This window comes from Coffea arabica, chromosome 2e (assembly GCF_036785885.1).
Source record: "Coffea arabica cultivar ET-39 chromosome 2e, Coffea Arabica ET-39 HiFi, whole genome shotgun sequence".
In the NCBI taxonomy this organism is placed as follows: Eukaryota; Viridiplantae; Streptophyta; class Magnoliopsida; order Gentianales; family Rubiaceae; genus Coffea; species Coffea arabica.
Genome location: NC_092313.1, coordinates 15288776 through 15307775, shown reverse-complemented (window position 1 = coordinate 15307775; position 19000 = coordinate 15288776). Strand labels below are relative to the sequence as shown.

Here is a 19000-nt window from a genome sequence, read left to right as displayed (position 1 = left end):
AATATGTTCTTCGTAACTCCAAAAACTAGTCATCAAGTGCCACATTCACTCACTTTATTCTCGTCTTTTGCCTTTTATCAAGTTTTCATCTTTGCTTTCTAATTTTTTTGACTTCATCTAGGCTCCAAAAATTTTTTTTAACATGGTTTAAAGTTTCAATTCACAATTTCTAATTCCTAAAGACATGAATTTTGTTTAATTTGAAAATACTGTAGTATTCTTTGGTAGGGTTTAAGATTATATCTTGGTAGACACGATTGAGATGAAATTTATTTGTTTGAACTTATAATTTAAAATATTTATTCATGAAAGTCCAAGTTCTTTAAAAATATTAAACTTTTTATCAGATAAAATCTTAAATTAGTCCATTGAATATCTTATTATGCACATATATATTTATAGGGTTAAAAACAAAAAAAACCCCCTATGGTATATCTAATATATAGAAAAGCCCCATGTTGTTTCAAAACATATAAAAAGACACCTCATGTTTTGAACTAAATTATAAACTAACAGAATTTGTTAAACTTAACGAAAATAACGGTTTCGGCCGTTAAACTTATCGGATTTCGTTAAATTTACCATATTCTGTTAAGTTTTCAGTTAAGTTTACCGGATTTCGTTAAATTTAACGAATTCTGTTAGTTAACAATTTAGTTCAAAACATGAGGTGTCGTTTTGTATGTTTTGAAACCACGGAGGACTTTTCTGTGTATTAGATATACTACAGGGGGTTTTTTGTTTTTAACCCATATTTATATAATTTACTTTTAGAAAAATTCATTGCACGAGGGTTGAATCGGTCAAACTGATTGAACAGCAATCCGAACATCTCATCGATTCAATTAATTGTTCAAGTTTCAAAGCATTGAATGCCATAGTCTAGATCCAAATTCATGATATCTTCCTCTCGGTGAAATCTCATAAATAAGTAAAGCCTTAAAAAAAGTGCTACATTATTATTTTAAATAATATTGCCAAATAGTCTTCTATCCAAACACATTCACTGTCAGTTTTTAGGTGAATTTTTTTTTGAAAAAACAAAACTATAGTAATTTTCTTTTTCCTTGAGATATAATGTATTTTAGATGAAAATAATTGAAAAATGTACTAAGAAAATATTTCAAAATTTTTTTCCAAGAAGACATAACAATTAACAAGCACTTCTCTAGGATAGCAATTTGTGAGGCTTAAAACTACGAAACTCCACGTTGGGCCAAATTAGGAGGATGGGTCATGGGTGGGTGGACTGGCGGAAAATCGGATAAAGCAAATTGGCAAATTTAATTCCAAATAAACTCAAAATTTCCCTCCAAAACCCAAATCAAACCACCCCCACGCCACACAAAAAAAAAAACCGCCAATCCGTCCATTTTCATTATCAGATGGTACAGGCTCCAGTCTCCATTCCCCATCTTTGTTTTCTGTTTTACTAGGAGACCGCTGCGAGAATAGAGATGTCCAAGTCTAATGGCGAAGACGACCTGGATCTGCTCCTTTCTCTCCATGATAGGGTTTTGGAAACCCCGCCTGCTTCTCCTGCTCCTTCCTCCCCTTCTCCAGGTGGGCCCCTACGCTATACTCTGATATATAACCGGAGCATAAAAAGATCAGTAGTGGGATTTGCAAAATGTGCTGGGAGGAAATCGAAAATCCGTTTAAGTGGGCTTCTTACATAGCCGGGATTTTTTTTTTTTTTTGGGGGCTCTCTTTAAAAAGTTGGATATGCTGATTGACAGGGTATCTATCGGATGACGGGGTGCCAAAGCGCCGGGGCCATGCTGACATGTCAGTTTTTCGAGATGCCGTTCAAGATTGTCTTGATTATGATGTTCAAGCTGCCAAGAAAGCTCTTAAGTCCAACAACAGCTACAAGAGGAACTCGGATGGTGATACTACTGAGGTTGAGAAGTTCTCAGGTTTGAGAATTCGGTATGTCTATCTAGCATTTGATAAAATGACATTCGCCATAATCCTTGAAATGTCCTTTTTTTTTGTTACTCTTTTCCTTTGAAAAGCTTCTTTTGCTACCGTGCATTTCTGTTGGTGTTTGTTGATCAGGTTAATCAGATGAGCCCTAGACTGTCAAAAAAACAACCGCATTGAGCTAACATCTCTCGATGAATTTGGAACTACAAAATGAAATAATTAGAGCTAAGCACTCTCATCCGTTGAACTGGGCTACTGTGTTTAAGTATTTTTTTATCATTTTTCTTGATCAGGAATCAAGTTATCTCATCCGTTGAGCTGAGCAACCGTATTTCAGATATCCGGTTTATTCGATTACCGGCCATAAAGTATGTTCAAATCTTGCATAGCTTCCTTAGACTGTCTGATCCTTGCAATTTTGGTGCAGTTAATAAGGGAAACCTTGTGGACTTTCAGGAATTTGTTGAAAGGGGATACTCTCTCTGGGTGCTGGGCAACTATTGGAGTTTTAACTGAGAAAGGCAACCAAAGAACTAGTTCTACAGGAAAGCCTTTTGCAATATGGAAAATTGGTTGTTTGGATGAAAAGACTGTTTCTCTTTTCTTGTTCGGTGATGCCTATCAGAGAAACTGCAATGAGAAGGCTGGAACTGTCTTTGGTCTTTTTAATTGCGCTGTCCGCAAGGACAACTCGGTACTATTTCTTACCTGTTCACAATTAAGTCTTACTAGTACATGGAGGACTTTGAACATAGTGACCCTTTTCTTTCCTTATTTCTTTTAGGAAAATGGATTCTGTCTGAGTGTGTATTCTGCTTGTAACATCTTAAAAATCGGCACTTCTTTGGATTATGGAGTCTGCAAGGGGAAGAAGAAGGATGGGATGGCCTGCACATTAGTCATTAATAAGTAAGTCATCATCTTGTTATGAGAATGTTTACGTTAATTTGATTGGAAATAGTCTATTCAATTTTTAAACATATAAATCTAGTTCTTTAAAATTACAACTATGATTTTATCACAAGTATAGTGATTGAGATTCTCGGCTACTATTTGTAGTTGCTTAAAAAGGGAAATAAAAACTGTTCAGGTTCTGTGTGGCTGTCGATGAAGTGTTTATTTTTGCTAAATGGCCTTTAAAATGTTCCTGTTGATTGGTCTAGTCAAACGGCGAAGAACATGTTTCAGTTTTTTCTTGGCATTGATGTAGAAAAAGGAAGAAGAGGAGATTGTTCTGTCTAAAACAGCTATGAGGATAGAATTTTCTTAAGCTTGACAGAATGATGAATGTATTAGTTCTGTATTCCTGATCCTAAAATAGATTTTTTTTTTTGGTGATACACAATTGATGCTCCACTCACTCCATCCATTAAACATGTTATGATGTGCAGACGTAGAGGAATATATTGCACCTACCATAGACAGGTATATGTAATTTTTAAGCTCTCAGTTTTGCTTTTCTTTTGGTGATATATTCTGACTTCTTCTCTGTCTTTTTCATTTGATTTTTCTTTTAGAAAACATCAGAGAAATACTCTCTTAAAAGGACAGAGCTCAAAGGAGGGTGAGTCACAACTATCTATGCATAAAGTTGTTGGTTGTCTAGAAATCTATTGGAGGAGATTAGTTTCTTGAACTATGACAGTTTTATTTGCCTTTTATTTTTCAGGAATTTGAGGACAGCCTTTAGGGATCCTCTGAAGCCAGAAGGAATTTACTTGGTCAATCCTTCAGTTAATGGAATAAAATCTTCAAAATCTCAAGCACCATTGAAGTTATTGTCTGTAGATGGGTTGAAGAAGGCCTTAAGGTTTGTTTGGGAATTGGTAGATCATGTAGAGCTACTCAGAGATTTTCAGTCATCAATGGGATAATTTGGAACTGTCAACTCACTCAATTGTAGACAAGCCTTCACTAATCTTTTCTTTGTGCTATTGACGTTATAACAATAGGACCATGAAATTTAGGAAATTGATAATTAGGCAACATAATTTTTGTGAGACCCATTCCTACTTTGTGGTAACCATCTCCATACTCTGGTGTTATCTGTCAAGTTATAGGCTTTTGACTTCATTTTCCATTGCCTGCAGTATATTTCAGTATTACTTAGAAATACCTTTTACCTCTGCTTGGATGACTGATCTGGAGAGATGATTGTGCATGTTAGAACTTCAGGCTGAATTTTGAATTTACTCTGATGTTGTTGCTAACAAAATGAAGTTGTATTCATGCAGTAATGCAGGCAAATTAACAACTAATGTGTGTTCGCAGGGGATTCGATTCCTTGCTGAAGTTACAGGTTGGGCATACATACATTTTGAGCTCTAGAATTTGATGCTTATGGTTTTTCTCTTTTTAACGTTTTCCCTCTTCTCAGCCACAGGAAAATTGAGTCCAAAAGAACCGCTAAATAATTCGAACAAAAGGTAAATTGAAAAATTGGGATGCAAGATCTCTTTGTTTGCTTTGTTTAGTTCTTTTATCTATATTCGGGTACACCATTTTACTGAACATTTTCTACCATTGTCAGGTCATCAACTTCAACGAAAAAGGGTCGTCAGATAGAAAAATCATATGAAGAACCAGAAACGAAAAGAGTAAAATTGTCGCAGAGTCAAGGAGAGAGAGTCAATTTTGTTGGAGAAAAAATGATCGAATTAGATTTTGTTAGTTCAGATGAAGAAGTTTGAGTCCTAAGAGATGAGCATGCTTGGACGTAGATTACTAATCATGATTCATTTGGTGACTCAACTTTCGGAAATGAGTAATATTTACTCTTGAAGGAAACTAATAATAATGTTGAGCAGAAAGTTGTTAGATTGTTGAGTGCCATATTGCACTGGCTGGCGTGTTGCGACCAAACAAGGCGGTTTTGTGTTGGAAGCTCTTTGCGCAGCGCTGCACACTATTATGCATCAAAGATGGATGTCAATTAGGGTTTTCGGAACAATATCACAGGAATTGGAACTATTTATGTCGCATTTGCACTCCCCTGGTAACTTAGGTTTTGGCATACTTAAAGTACGTTTATTTTGGGGTTGCTATTTGTATGTCATAGACGCTGCAGTTGTGTCGATATTTTCTACCTTATAAATTTTTAAAAAAAAATTATCTCTGGATTCAAGATAATTAATTGGTTCCACAGATAAGTGAAAAAAATTTTCAGGTCTGATCTTTATGAAATCCTGTGAAGTATGTTTAGGATTAGGTGGCCAAAAACAAGTGCTGACTCAGGGGAAAAAATTAAGGAGAAAAAGGTTTGCGTTTTTGTTTGTCAATTGTCTATTCTTACTTCTATTGTTAGGCCATGAGGACTGTGTATTTTTAGGATTAGATTGCCAAGAACGAGTACTAACCCCAAAAAAAAAAAAGAAAAAAAAAACAAAGGAGCAAAGGATTTTTATTTTTATTTTTTATCAATTGTTAACTCTTACTTCTATTGCTACTCTAATATATGTTAGGAAACGATTAAATTGGACCAAAAGAATTAAGGGGAAAAGATTTCACCTCTAATTAAAGAGGTGCATTAACTATATTAAGGAAGGATCCAACTGAGTTAAGAAAAATTAGAGGAAGAGGATTAAAAATGGTGCATTAGTGCACTCTCTGTTTGAATTTCTGACCTGCAACTCATATATTTTACGTGATGGTCAACTCGCCTAAGGGAGTTGGTTAAAAAAAATATTAGCAATTAGTATGGTGGAAGAGTTGGTCATCCATCACCAAACCTCAATATTCAATGACTCCGGCGTGCACATGGAGTTGGTAAATAGTCAATTACTCAATACCACATATTACAGTGGCTATATTTGGTTTCTCCATTTTTTAAAAAATAAGTTTTTTTGTAAACAATACTATAATAATGCACAAGCAAAAATAATTCAAAAAATACATATCCATACAATATATCAAAAACAATTTCAAGTACACACAAAAAATTTAAAAATAAAATCTACACTATTTTCTTCTTCCATCTATCATCACCACTACCATCACCCGCACCCACCATCTTACTCCTCTATCTCTTTCCTCCTCATTCCTCTCCCTTCCTCTTCCTTCTTCCCCTCTTTCCTCCTCCCCTCTTTCCATTCCCTTTCCCTCCCCTTCCCCGCCATACCCCACCTCATCCCTCTAGCCTCAACTAGATCGGAGAGGGGGAAGGAAGGGGAGGGGCGAGGTGTAACGAGAAAGGGCAGAGAAAGGGAAGGGAGGAAGAGGGACGGAGAGAAGAGTGGGGGAGGGAGAGAGGGGATGGTAACGGTAGTGGGTAATAGTGGTGGGTGAAATGTTAATTTTTAAAAATTATTCCAAAAAATTTTAAACTTTAAAAATACCCTAAAATATATCACAAAAATATATCCAAAAACATCACTAAAAACATCTATAGTAAAAATTTTCATATATATTGTTACAGTAAAATATTTCAAAAACACGTCAAAAAACAGCTAATCCAAACGATTAAATGAGTTACGTATCCATATAGTTTTTTTCTAGTTACTATAATAGATATATGTATTAGCATGGTGATATCATATACATTAATTAAAGCGTTTGCCTTTTCCAAATTTCAAGGGCAAGGATTCAAGAGTTACTAGATTTTGGTTTCCACTGCCAACAATTTTGTATCGCAATAATATGTATGCCTCCCACGTTACGCTTAAGGTGTGTTTGATAACTTTACTTAATGCTAAAAATTAATTCATTCAGAATTTTTTTTTGGATTTGATAATAGAAATTACTTATTGCTAAATGTATTAAACACTACTTAATTTGTGTACAAAATTTTAAGTAAAAGGATTTTATTGAATTTTCTGAATTAACTATTCACACTACACTTCTCACAAATATATAGGATTTTACATTATTAATTACTTATCCACCAATCCATTTACACGTCACATATGTAAGACATGCAGGGACATATATTTACAACAATGTCTACGAACGAGATATCTTAGCAATAAGAAGAAGGAAAAGGGTTGAATAGAGGAACTTTGGAACATTTGGAGATCTCAAATATGTCGATATCAACGGTGACTCATTATTTTTATTTCAATTAATTCTTTCTTCAAGAGATAGGTCTTATTATCATTTGAATTGATCCATCTAATAAGACTCTATTAGAGTTTTAATCCTTAATTCTTTTCTTGCTAATCCCTCTATCCATTATACACGGCACATATGTAAGATTATATATATACAGACGCGCACACACAATAATGTCACGTACTGAGAAAGATATGCACAACAAAGAATAAGTTGGTCTGCCATTAAATGAGGGTAGCTATTACATCCACATCGCAGTAACCGTGGCAACTGGGGAATTTCCGTACTAATTTAATGTGCCACCCACCGACCACTGGCTGCGGGCTCATCGCTCATGAGAAGATGAACCCATATGATATCTCTCATCTCCCTCTCTCTCGTTCCCGAAGTCCAACACTCCTACTGGCCATGATTAAGCTGTAATTAAATTGATCGAATTGTTTTCTTTCTTTTCCTTTCCGTCACTGCAGGCCAAATCATTGGCTTCACGCCTCAAGTATTCCTTTCTTTCTTTCTTTCGTTTTACTAATCATAATTCATGCTACCCAAAAAAACATGAAATCATGATTCGGGCCTAACCCACGTACCCCTACAGTGAGGTCATGTGTATTTTTGTTCTCTTTTCTGGGTGTATATATGATTTATATGACTGACTACCACGAGATTTACGTCGTCTATAAGTATAAGCTAGGCCTTTACTTTACTTGCCCATGAAGAATTTATTATTGTAATTCATTAATTATGCGCCAACTTTAAATGTGGGGGGGGGGGGGGGAGAGAGAGAGGATCATACGAATTTCAAGAAATCATGTGGACCTCATAGTCATATCGGGAGCTTAAAACAATTAACAAGCTATCAGACGCCAGATTAAGATAGTATTAGCCTCCCCTTTTTGTTTCTTTGGTTCAAAGATTATAGTACTGACGACTACCTCAATTTTGTCCCTAAGGTCCTCATCCCACAGTTGTCAAAAAAGCAGTGTACCAAAATAATTGAAGGCTTGTGATTATTATTATTCTCTTTAGTCTTAAGCGCCTCTATTAATTTAATCCTTAATGTTTGTACCTAGTTGTCCTCTTGACTAACCGTTAGCGTTAAGGTAAATAATTTGTAATTAAAAAGCCATATACACACATCAATTTTGTTTTGGTCAAAATGTCACTTTCATTCGTTTACATTAGATAAGTCATTTGCACTACTTGGCGTCCGAAAGGGAGCAACTGCTCCAAGGAGTCCGAGTCTTTTTGGGATTGTAAATTCGCTTTTTCTAGGCAATATGCACCCATCAATTTTTTTTTTTTTTTGTGCTGAAGGAGTGGGTGTCCGGGTCAAATCTTACGGGCCCGACTACACAATATGCACCCATCAATTGACAAACGCCTTTTTCACACTTTACTCCTTACTCTACTATTTTAGCCCCTATCATTTTTTTTTCTGGTCAATTAATTCAAGATAATTAAGAATATGAGGAAAAAATGAAGATTGTGTCTAGAGAATTTAAAACTGAAATCAATATATACCATTGCAAACCTTTTATCATGAGAAATCATTTGATGTTCAAATCATCAGAATTAGGCATTGAATATTGAGTTTTACCTTCAAACCCATTTGGTCCCTCATTTGTGATTCTCTCAATATTCTTTGTTTATGGTTTGATTCTATATGATTGCGGTGTTTAATCCGAAACGATGACGTGGAATATGTTTTTATTTGATTTCTGGGGTTTTTTTTCCCAATTTTTATCGGGTCTTTCAATTTTTTGTTTAAAAAAAATAAGATGAGTGACTTGCCCTTTTTGTCCCTCAAAAGTTGGTAACGTGATGTTCCAATGACTGGGTCCATCAAGAATTCACACGGAAAAGCTAACAGGGACCAAAATTGATCATTTTTTGTTTGTAATAGACTAAAAATGCTCGTTTTCGTTCTCAGGGACTAAGGCTTTGTTTTGATTGCGATTTTTCGTCGGAAAATTACGTCGTTTTCCGTGATCACATTTCCCTATTACCTTTTCCCTCACATACATCAAATCGCTACAGTATTTTTTTCATGAAAAATCATAGAAAATGCAATCCAAACACAATAAATTTTCGCATCACTAATATATGAGGGACGATTTGTGCAATTTTCCCATATCTGTGCACATGATTGAATAGATGTACTTGCAAAAATTTGTCTTTTTTGCTAATACATCAACTAGCAACTCACTCGTGCAATTACAGAATATATCAATTTTCATCATCAATTGAGTAATAAAGCTAACATAATCTATAGGATCAAGTTTGGCTAATAGATCTCTTTGGGAACTATCTAATGCGCGTCAAAATATGAAATTTATTTTCAAATTATAAAAGGGGCAACTGTGAACCCTAATTTGTAATTTAAATCTAACCTCAGTCCACAAGCAAAGTAAAAGAGATATAGAAATTCCTTTCACATGTCCGTGGATAGAGAACCAAATTAAAGAAGATAATAATCATGTTTCAAGACTGATTATCCACTAAATTTCCTGATTAACATTATACAATCAGGTTACTATCGAAGGAAAAAACAAAATTATTACATATGGTAGCTAAAATGCGAAAAGGGGAAAAAAAAGAAAACTAATTCTACTACTTTTGCACCTTAAAGGGGAAAAAAAAGCCTATAAATCCTATAAGAAGCATATTCTGCTATTAGATTTAGAGTTCGAATTCTATACTTGATCATTGGGAGTACAAACCTACAAGGAACATAGAATTTTGGGGGTGGAAACCTATGAGAAGCACAGAATTTTCCATAGTATTAGCCTATTAGACTTGCAAAATAAAATCAGTTAAACGCTAAGACGAAAAGAAAAATATTACGCAGATTGATGGCGAAAGCAACGACGAATCCAAGCACCCAAGCCATGTGACGATTTCCAAGCACCAAAGAGCAATTTTCCTTTCGGGAAATTATTCTTTAGGGAAAGATATTTGAAGCCTAAGATTTTAGCACAGATTTGGGAATATGGACTGGGGAACAAGGAAAGAAAGTACATAGATATACCGAGTGCAACAGCTCATCCATTACCTATTTGAAGAAAGGAGAATCAATTATGGGAAAGAAGTTAAGATTTAACCATATCCATTTAAGAAAAAAAAAAGAATATTACAAAGGTTGTGACTTTGCAAGTTAGAGATAAGTTTTAGTTACTAATTTTTTTCTTCAAATTTATATATTATCTCATGTCATTATGTCTACATTTTAAAGTATTTTCGTTCTGTAACCTCTCGTAAGTCTAGTACACACATTTGCAAATTCTTAATATCCATACTATACATCGTTGTAGACTAGTAATTGAGACAATTTCGTGCACATATTTTTACAACTACTGGAACTCATCCTATTATCTTTTACGAGTCTCTCTAATGGATGCCTTCATCTTCTTATTTTTTTATGAGTCTGTCTAATGAGTGTTCATTGCACACTTATTATCATCTATTTCAGATAAAGTTAATTAGGGATACACTCAGTTTGTATGGTCCATCTATGGATGCTAATCGGACACTCTCGTTAACATGTAGTTTAGATGAAGTTAATGAAAAAAATCAAATATTGAATGCTCGTTAATTAAAGAAAGTATATAAATTTAAAAAAGATAATATTAATTATATGTGTTAACACCCTTTAGAAAAACCACCCGTCTTTTATTAGTATCATCGGCCGGTAATTTACCACTTGTCCCGAAATTAAGGCTTGGTTTGGGAGTGTAGGATAGAAAGGAGAAGAAGGGAAAACTTAGGCTTCGTTAGGGAGCGGAGGATTTCGACAAAAAAGAAAGGGAAAGAAGAGAAGGCCTTGTTTGGATTGCTTGTTTCCGTCGGAAAATATTGAGTGTGTTTGGATAGCAAGTTATTTGGCCAAATATATTTGCTTACATCACCATTACAATTTCCAATACACCTTTTTATCTTCCCAATTACCTTTTTATCTCACATACATCACATCATAAAAAGTGCTACAGTAAAAATATCTCAAATAACTTACAATCCAAACACACTCTCATTTTCCGTGATCACATTTCCCTATCACCTTTTCCCCTCACATATATCAAATTGCTACAGTAATTTTTCCATGAAAAATGACGGAAAATGCAATCCAAACACAAGTTTTCCTTCATTTGTTAGATTTTAGTAAGAAGAAAAGAAAGAAAATGGAAAGATTTAAGAGGATGAATAGTGGCCAAAACTTTTCCTCCCAGATTGAAAGGAAATGGAAAGAAAGTTTGAGGAAGCTTGTCAATTTTTTAAAATGCCTATTTTGTCCTTAAAAAGGTCTTAAACAAATATTTAATGACTTCCATATCCAAAATTATTCCACTAATTCTCAAAACTCCCAAACAACATAACAATCCTTTCTCTTCTCTTCTCTCATAATTTAAATTTTCCTTTCTTTTCTTTTTTATCCTAAACTTCCAAAACTAAGCTTTAAGTTATGAAAGAAGAGAAGAGAAGGAATTGTTATGTTGTTTGAGAGTTTTGAGAATTAATGGAATAATTTTGGATATAGAAGTAATTAAATATTTGTTCAAAACCATTTTAAGGATAAAATAGATATTTTAAAAAAATTTCACAAGCTTCCTCAAATTGTCTCTCCATTTCCATCCAATTTGGGAGGAAAAGTTTTGCCTACTATTCGTCCTTCTGAATCCTTCCTTTTTCTTTTTTACTAAAAACTCACAAACAAAGAAAACTCTCTCTTATTTCCCTTTCTTTTCTGTCCAAATCCTCAACTCCCAAACGAAGCCTAAAGAAGCTTTTTGGGGTAAGGAAAAGTGTGCATAAAAATATTTGAGGAAAGAGGGGTCGTTGAAGTTGGGATTGGGCCTGCTGGCGGAATGCGTATGCGTATCAGTGTATGTGCAAACAAATGATTGGTGGTCTCTAACTCTCACTCTCAAAGCAAGCCAAATATTAGCTGGCTTCAAGCTGTCCCTCCCTCCATTCATTCACTCTCTCGCTCTCTCCCATTTTCTTAACTCTGTTTTTATTTTTTGATTTTAACTCTGTATTTTAATTTTCTGGGTTGGTTTGGGAGGGCAGGGCCGTCCTCGTCTGGTCCTGGTGGACTGCGACTGGGACTGGGGGAAGGAGTCAGTCTGTGGGAGCTGCTAAGTGCTAACTACTACCGCTGCTGCCACTGCCACCACCACAAGATAAACTTTACTCAAACTCAAAGGTGAATGGATTTCAATAACAACGAACTTTTTCCTTTCTTTTTTTTTTTTATTTCACTTAATAAAATCAGTCATTTTGATGGATCGGTGATAATGCTACACAATAGTGATTCTTGACTCGGCGTTTGCAAAGTTAGGTGCTCTGTTTTTTTCCAATCTCCACCTCTACACGTTTCGTCCCATTTATGATTAGTGTTCTTTAGAATTAGGGCTTTGATTTCCCCTCTTAAAGATTCCTTCCCCCCCCTTTTTTTTTGGGGGTGCAGTTGGATACTCGGCAAACTAGCTGAACAAGTAGTGGAGCGAGAGCTCAAGAAGGGAACTCCCAAGTGCTGATCAAAAAATAAGAAACAAACAAGCAAGAATTGGCCCGCCGGAGGAATAGTTTTGACATTTTGAGGCTTTCCAGCTGCGAGAATGAGCGCGTCCAGGTTCATTAAGTGCGTCACCGTCGGCGACGGAGCTGTGGGTAAAACTTGCCTCCTCATCTCCTACACCAGCAATACCTTTCCCACTGTTAGTAATCCCTCCATTTTCTTTTCAACTTTTTTTGCCCCATGCTATCACTTTCTTCTCTCTCTCTCTCTCTCGAAAAAACGAAAAGTTGGGATCTTTCGGTTTACTGCCATCTGATACTGTTACTGGTGGGGTTTATATCTTGAAATTTTCACTTTCTTTGAAGTTTCATGGCTATCGATTGAGGCTAGTAAGATTATCATTTCTTGATTTTTGATCGAGTTTGGGTTTTCCGGGTTCTTTTCGCGATCATATTCTTGAATGACTCTGTTTGCATTTTGTGGTTTTGTTAATTTTGCGGAAAAGGTGCATTTCGTGAGTGTTTTTCTTGCCTAGTATTCCTGCTGTGACTTTTGTGCGGAAAAAAAAAACTAAGTGGACTTTGGGAGAATTTTCTAAGTGGATGTTAACTAAAGACCATTGTCTGATGCCATCCATATGGCTTAGCACTTCAACTTAAATAGATTTGCTGAGAATTTTGACGAGAAAGAAAGAGTCAGGATGGAGGTAATGGTAGCAGGTTTAACTGAAAAGTGGAATTTGGGTTGTCACTGGCTGCTCATGAAGGATGATTTCCATTCTAAGAAACTGTTAGGTAGCCTGTTACACATTAGCATGTAATGTACGGTAAACACGGGATTTGAATGTGATACAACTGAAAACTCTAGGAGCTCAGAAAAATCAATTTGAATAGTACTGGTTTGATTACAAGCAACAAAAATTGTCTGGATCTGATGCTATATTACTTGCATGCTTTTAGTAGAACTGGTTGGCCGCTGCCTTCAACATGGAAATGATTTTGTTTGGGACTTGAAAATGGGATCAAATAACATTTCAGGACGGAAGGTTTGTTGTCTGAGAACGTTTAGTCTTTGAAATCTATATGGATGGGCTCAAATTTGTAAGTGTCAGCTCTAGGACTTTTTGCATGCTTTGCTTCATTCTTGTTGGTCTAGAGAATTCCTAAAAACAGGTGCTTAAATTTTTAATGGATACATGGTAATAATACTGGCTCTTATGTTTCATTCTGCCAAATTGTATCAGAGGACAAACAGGAATCTATTTTTTCTGTAACCCAATATGGATATTTCCTTACACAAAATTCTACTCCTGCTATGTCACCAGGATTATGTGCCGACTGTGTTTGACAATTTCAGTGCAAATGTGGTAGTGGATGGGAGCACTGTAAATCTAGGGTTGTGGGATACTGCAGGTTAGCCAATTATATGTGTCATGGGATTTGCTCAATTTTCTTTGAAGTTCTCCTGGACATGGTTCTGACTCTTTTACTATGTTGGACAGGGCAGGAAGATTACAATAGATTAAGACCCTTGAGCTATCGTGGCGCAGATGTCTTTATTCTTGCATTTTCTCTTGTTAGCAAGGCCAGTTACGAGAATGTCTCAAAAAAGGTGAGGTTTCTTTTGACATCCTTGCTTTCCTGCATCCTTTGGCTGTCAAATCTCTTTTGAATTAGATTTCTTGGAAAATGTTAGAAGGAAATCGGATGCACGCATTTTTGCCATGACCTGATAGCCTACTTGACTAAACATAATTAGCAGTGCATTTTTGGGTTGCAGCTAATTTTTTCTTTTGGGTACATATTTCTTAGGAAATTCACAGGAGTAAATATAGGCAGTGATTTTTATGATATCTTATTCTTTTTCTTGGTTGTCGAGGGTTTAAATGATTAATGAGCTTAGCATTGTAGGATAATTTAGGTTACTGTTTCATGCAGGAGTTCAAGCAAGTTGATGTATTAGGTTATTTATATTGACATCATATCTGATGGATTTTATCCTTGTTTCTTCTTTTCTTCTGGTTTTGACTCTCAAGTGGATTCCTGAATTGAGGCATTATGCTCCTGGAGTACCAGTAATCCTTGTTGGAACAAAACTTGGTGAGTCGCGTTCCATGCAATTTTTGTTTTAGTTTCTGCTTTGTCCTATGGCAACACTGTTTCTGAGCTGGTATAGTTCATTGTTTGTGAACTGGACGGGGTTAAGAGAGGTGCAGTCTTCATGCCAGATGTAGTATATAGAGGCATATACTGAACCTTTGATATTAATGTGATATGGCTCAAGAATGCTACAACTTTATTATTATTAAGTTTTTTTATTTCCTAATGGAGGAATGACTTACTTAATTCACTTTGGCTACATCTCAAATCAACTTTTAGTTTTGGAACATTTGCTTATAATGGTTGTATTATTTCAAGGATGTTTCTCGTAAAAGTACATGACTTGGTTCTGCCATACCGCATCTACTGTCAATTCTCATTAGAATTTAAGTATTTTCTTTTAATTCCTGGTGAGGCTTTTAGTTAACTTATCACCTAGGGACTTCTTGCATTATAGTACAGCGATCAATCTAGGTACTATGATTTTCCATTGATGTCATTGAGACTCATGGGTTAAAATTTTTGCCCCGTGTTTTATGACTAGTGATGTAGTCTCCCTTTTGTTTTTGCAATCGGAGAACCTATCCAATGTTACTGACTTCAGAGCCTCCTATGGTGATAGGAATGAAGGGGTTACTGATATTCGGATCAGGAGTTTATCGTGGAATACATTTCATTCATTCTTTTAGTCACTAGTTGCTACTATGTACTCTGCCCTGTCTGCAAATCACTCAAAATTTTGAGGTTCATACAGCTAGAACATGTTTTAAGGTCGGTCCTTCTGTTTCAGTAACTTGCTAATTCATCTGTTGGCAGATCTCCGGGATGATAAGCAGTTTTTTGTAGATCATCCAGGAGCAGTGCCCATCACCACAGCTCAGGTATGTTGAACGGATTTTAGAACTGAAGCACTTATCTTAAATTCTCCGTATCTCAATTTTACCTTTCACCTGGTTGGGCGTGTATATCCACTTGATTGAAGGAATTATAGAAATTCAGTCTTCAGTTGTTTTACCTGATGAAAGACCTCATTTTGAACTTTCACTGAAGGGGGAGGAGCTGAGAAAGCTGATTGGGGCTGCTTCATACATTGAGTGTAGTGCAAAAACGCAACAGGTGTGTGTGTGTGTTTTTAATATGTTTATGAATATATGAATTCATTGTCTCTATTTGTTCTAAATTTTGCTGTGGATGTCTCTGCAGAATGTGAAAGGTGTATTTGATGCCGCCATTAAGGTGGTTCTGCAGCCCCCGAAGCATAAGAAGAAAAAGAAGAGAAAGGGTCAAAAAGGCTGTAGTATATTGTGAGTGGCAGGAGTAATTTGGAGGAATACATTTTATTGTTGACTGCAGCATTAATCTGATTTCTCTATGGAGCTTTTCCTCATCGTAAGGCAGGCGCAGCGAGCTACGGTTTATTATTAGTCTCAACTGACTTTAAGCATATCAAAGTCGTTGACCTGCCACTGTCAGTTGCAATGCTGAATGTATCTTGCGAATCAAAGATGTCTGTATGGTGGTTTGAACAGTCCCTCTACCTTATGATCCTAAGTACGTATGTATAATGTTGTCGTGTCATATATAACTTGTACTACAAGGGATGGATGCTCTACCTTATGATGATCCTTGATATTTGAAGTGTTCGACCTTGGGCCTATCTATGTATTCGATCATTTTAGGATGAAAATGTCGTTGCGCTGTGTGTCTTTTCCTCCTTGGTCGATCAACTTAGCTGATTGTTATGCTTTGTCAATGTTTGTGGTAAGTAGTCCAGTCGGCCAACCTTTTAATATGAGAGCAGGCTTCTTATCGTCGTTGTTAACATCACATACAAATATTAACAAATGAGGCTAATTCCTTTGTTTATTGCTGAAAAAAAAATTACAGGCAGCCTCGCAGGCAAGGTAAATTTTTTTTTTAAAATATTGGGCTGCTCGGCTGAGTAACCCGACAGCTAGTTGGGAATTTCTATGAAAGGCGGTCGAGTTGACAGCCCAGCAGCCTGCTTGGATTTTTTTTTTTTGAATGTCAGCCCGGTAGCCAGCTAGAAATTTTTATACTTGCTTCGTTAGAAAGGAAATGGAGAATAGACAACTTCACCGTGTAAAAGGATGCCTTTATGAGTAAAAGCAAGGGCAACTGTTTAAGATTTCTCTAAGTACTGGTCCTTGCTATTTTGGACATTTCATATTCTTTTTTTTTTGATAGAAAAAAAATTTAGGTAGATGCAACATTAGTTACTATAGACCGCTTCTCGAGATTTATATAAATCACTTTCAATACACTTTTCACATCGATAACATGATTTGAACATATGACTTTTTATAAAGAAATGAACCATTCTTATCAATTGAGTTAACTTGTATTCAAAACATTCTAAGTTCATGCTCTTGTTTCATGAACACGAAAACAAATTGTACTGACCAAAAACAAAGGCAAAAAGAGAAAAGAGAAAAAGTATCAACGAAGACCAAGGAACCTAAAAGAAAAAAAAGGAAGAGCGCATATGCATGTGGTACTGATAAAGAAGCGCATATGCATGGGTGTGCAGAGTCTAGGTCTGTCAATCGGGTCTAATAATCCGGGCTTTCATAAGTTCAAGTTCAACTCATTTAATTTGAAACATTTTCGGGTTTCGATCTATGAGTTTCGGGTTCATAAATATGAATCTCATACTCAACTCACATAATATTCGTGTTGTGAGCGTTAATCGGGTTTAGCTCAAACTCACTTATTACTCCTTAATTTTCTTAATATAATTACTATAACTATCAAGTTGTAAAACTAATTTAACATTTACAAGACTATAATATTAAAATTAAACATGAACAAATAATAGTTCTTAAAATGTATATAAACCAAAAAGTTTTCAACAATATTTATATTTAATTCGTTTAAAATGCATGAAAAATAATAATAAAACATGTGATTATAAACCAATACATCTTTAAAAATTGAAACTTTTTTTTTTTTTTTTTATAATTTTGTGATTTGAATCCAAACATGTTTGATGATTTGTGTTTGTAGGCAAAAAAGAAATCAACCAATATTATGCCAACACAAAAATTTACTCAACCAATAAGAAAAGTTAGAGATTCAGTTATGCATTACTAGTATTAGCTCTCAAGAAAGCTCATGGAAGAGTTTTTAGATGTATTTTTGTATTTGTAATTTATATATATTTAGTATTTAGTAATAATATATTTGGATATATAATTATACATAATATCAAAATATAAATATTATATATATAAGTATTTAAAGGGCCAGATTTATATCGGGTTTGAGCGTAATAAGTCCCAAACTCGACTCATATTAATTCGAACCTAATTTTTAGGTTCAAACTCAGATCGACTCACTAAAAGATCGGGCTCATCAGATTTTTTATCGGGCGAATGAGCCGAATTCAGACTGATCCAACCCATTGACAGTCCTAGCAAGAGTCTCCGGAAGTGGTAGGAATGGAAAAACAGAGTGTAGTGTTGCTGTCAATGTCATCTCATCTTTACCCCTGCCACTTTTTCTGCCTTGCCTTTACTCCAAATCACATGAACAATTGAATGCATGAACGAATGAATGAGACTGGCACTTAACCAACGGACCCTGGCCATTTGCTCGAATTGTCCCAATCCCCTTTGGAGTTCGAGCCCCTTGCTTGAAAATGTTATGGTCTGCTGTCCTATGCATGCTGCTTTACTTTCTAGGCCTTCAAACGTTTTGAAGTCTAAACAAGTCTGCAGGTGAATGAATAAATTCTCATGCTAGTTTCGATACAGCACTAAATGAGGGCGAGTGTAACTAGTAAAATTCTTTATTACTCTAGTCATGTACTATTAACTACAGAATCAGAAAAGTTATTACGGTGACGTGAATCTAATTAAATTGAGTCTTTAATAATTTGATGAGATGACACGAGATGATAACCAAATTATCCATCAATGTACAAAGTCGTTCCTAGTCTCCATCAATGAGTTAGGCCTTCAGTCTCGTAAACATAACTTCATGTTCCTTCCTAGTCCCCAGTTTCCAAATAAATATAACTAGGATATAAGTATCCAAATCCATACTCAAACACTTATGGAATTTAAAAAAAGTAGATCCAGACCTAGACCTAGACCTTCATGAGTCTAAATATCTAATAGATATATGTGGATATTTTTCTGAACATATAGTGAATAATAACTAAAATAAAAATATTTTGAAAATATATAGTTAAAAATTACATAAATATAATTCAATTTTAATTTTTAAATAACAAAATTAATATTCAAGATGTTGAATGCAATACTGTAGATTCAAAGAAAGAACTATTTCAACTAAAACTATTTATTTTCAAAGTTTCATCAACATCTACATTCAATCTTTCATTTGTTTGCCTTTAATTTTTTTTTTCTTTTCTTGAAAAGTTTTG

At 35.2% G+C, this 19000-nt stretch overlaps 2 protein-coding genes across 2 annotated transcripts; both read left to right on the top strand.

Annotated features, from left to right (window-relative positions):
• Positions 1–1339: 1339 nt before the first annotated feature.
• On the top strand, positions 1340–5058 carry LOC113731139 (uncharacterized). The gene is made up of 11 exons (XM_027256229.2): positions 1340–1563; positions 1740–1932; positions 2223–2297; positions 2386–2623; positions 2714–2838; positions 3321–3354; positions 3447–3493; positions 3599–3739; positions 4164–4228; positions 4307–4355; positions 4460–5058. Exons 1-11 carry the CDS (start codon positions 1458–1460, stop codon positions 4617–4619), a joined length of 1233 nt encoding a protein of 410 aa, XP_027112030.1. The 5' UTR covers positions 1340–1457; the 3' UTR covers positions 4620–5058.
• Positions 5059–11870: 6812 nt separating this feature from the next.
• On the top strand, positions 11871–16276 carry LOC113731138 (rac-like GTP-binding protein ARAC3). The gene is made up of 8 exons (XM_027256228.2): positions 11871–12175; positions 12440–12689; positions 13815–13902; positions 13992–14101; positions 14526–14589; positions 15406–15470; positions 15640–15705; positions 15793–16276. Exons 2-8 carry the CDS (start codon positions 12591–12593, stop codon positions 15895–15897), a joined length of 597 nt encoding a protein of 198 aa, XP_027112029.1. The 5' UTR covers positions 11871–12175; positions 12440–12590; the 3' UTR covers positions 15898–16276.
• The last annotated feature ends 2724 nt before the right edge of the window (positions 16277–19000 follow it).

What these genes read in the sequence shown, in the direction of transcription:
- LOC113731138 (XM_027256228.2), top strand. Translation starts at nt 12,591, where the DNA reads ATGAGCGCGTCCAGGTTCATTAAGTGCGTCACCGTCGGCGACGGAGCT. An exon ending in CCAGCAATACCTTTCCCACT is followed by an intron (nt 12,690 to 13,814) that starts GTTAGTAATCCC and finishes CTATGTCACCAG; the next exon opens with GATTATGTGCCGACTGTGTT. An exon ending in GTAGTGCAAAAACGCAACAG is followed by an intron (nt 15,706 to 15,792) that starts GTGTGTGTGTGT and finishes ATGTCTCTGCAG; the next exon opens with AATGTGAAAGGTGTATTTGA.
- LOC113731139 (XM_027256229.2), top strand. Translation starts at nt 1,458, where the DNA reads ATGTCCAAGTCTAATGGCGAAGACGACCTGGATCTGCTCCTTTCTCTC. An exon ending in AGGACAGAGCTCAAAGGAGG is followed by an intron (nt 3,494 to 3,598) that starts GTGAGTCACAAC and finishes TTTATTTTTCAG; the next exon opens with GAATTTGAGGACAGCCTTTA. An exon ending in GGGTTGAAGAAGGCCTTAAG is followed by an intron (nt 3,740 to 4,163) that starts GTTTGTTTGGGA and finishes GTATTCATGCAG; the next exon opens with TAATGCAGGCAAATTAACAA.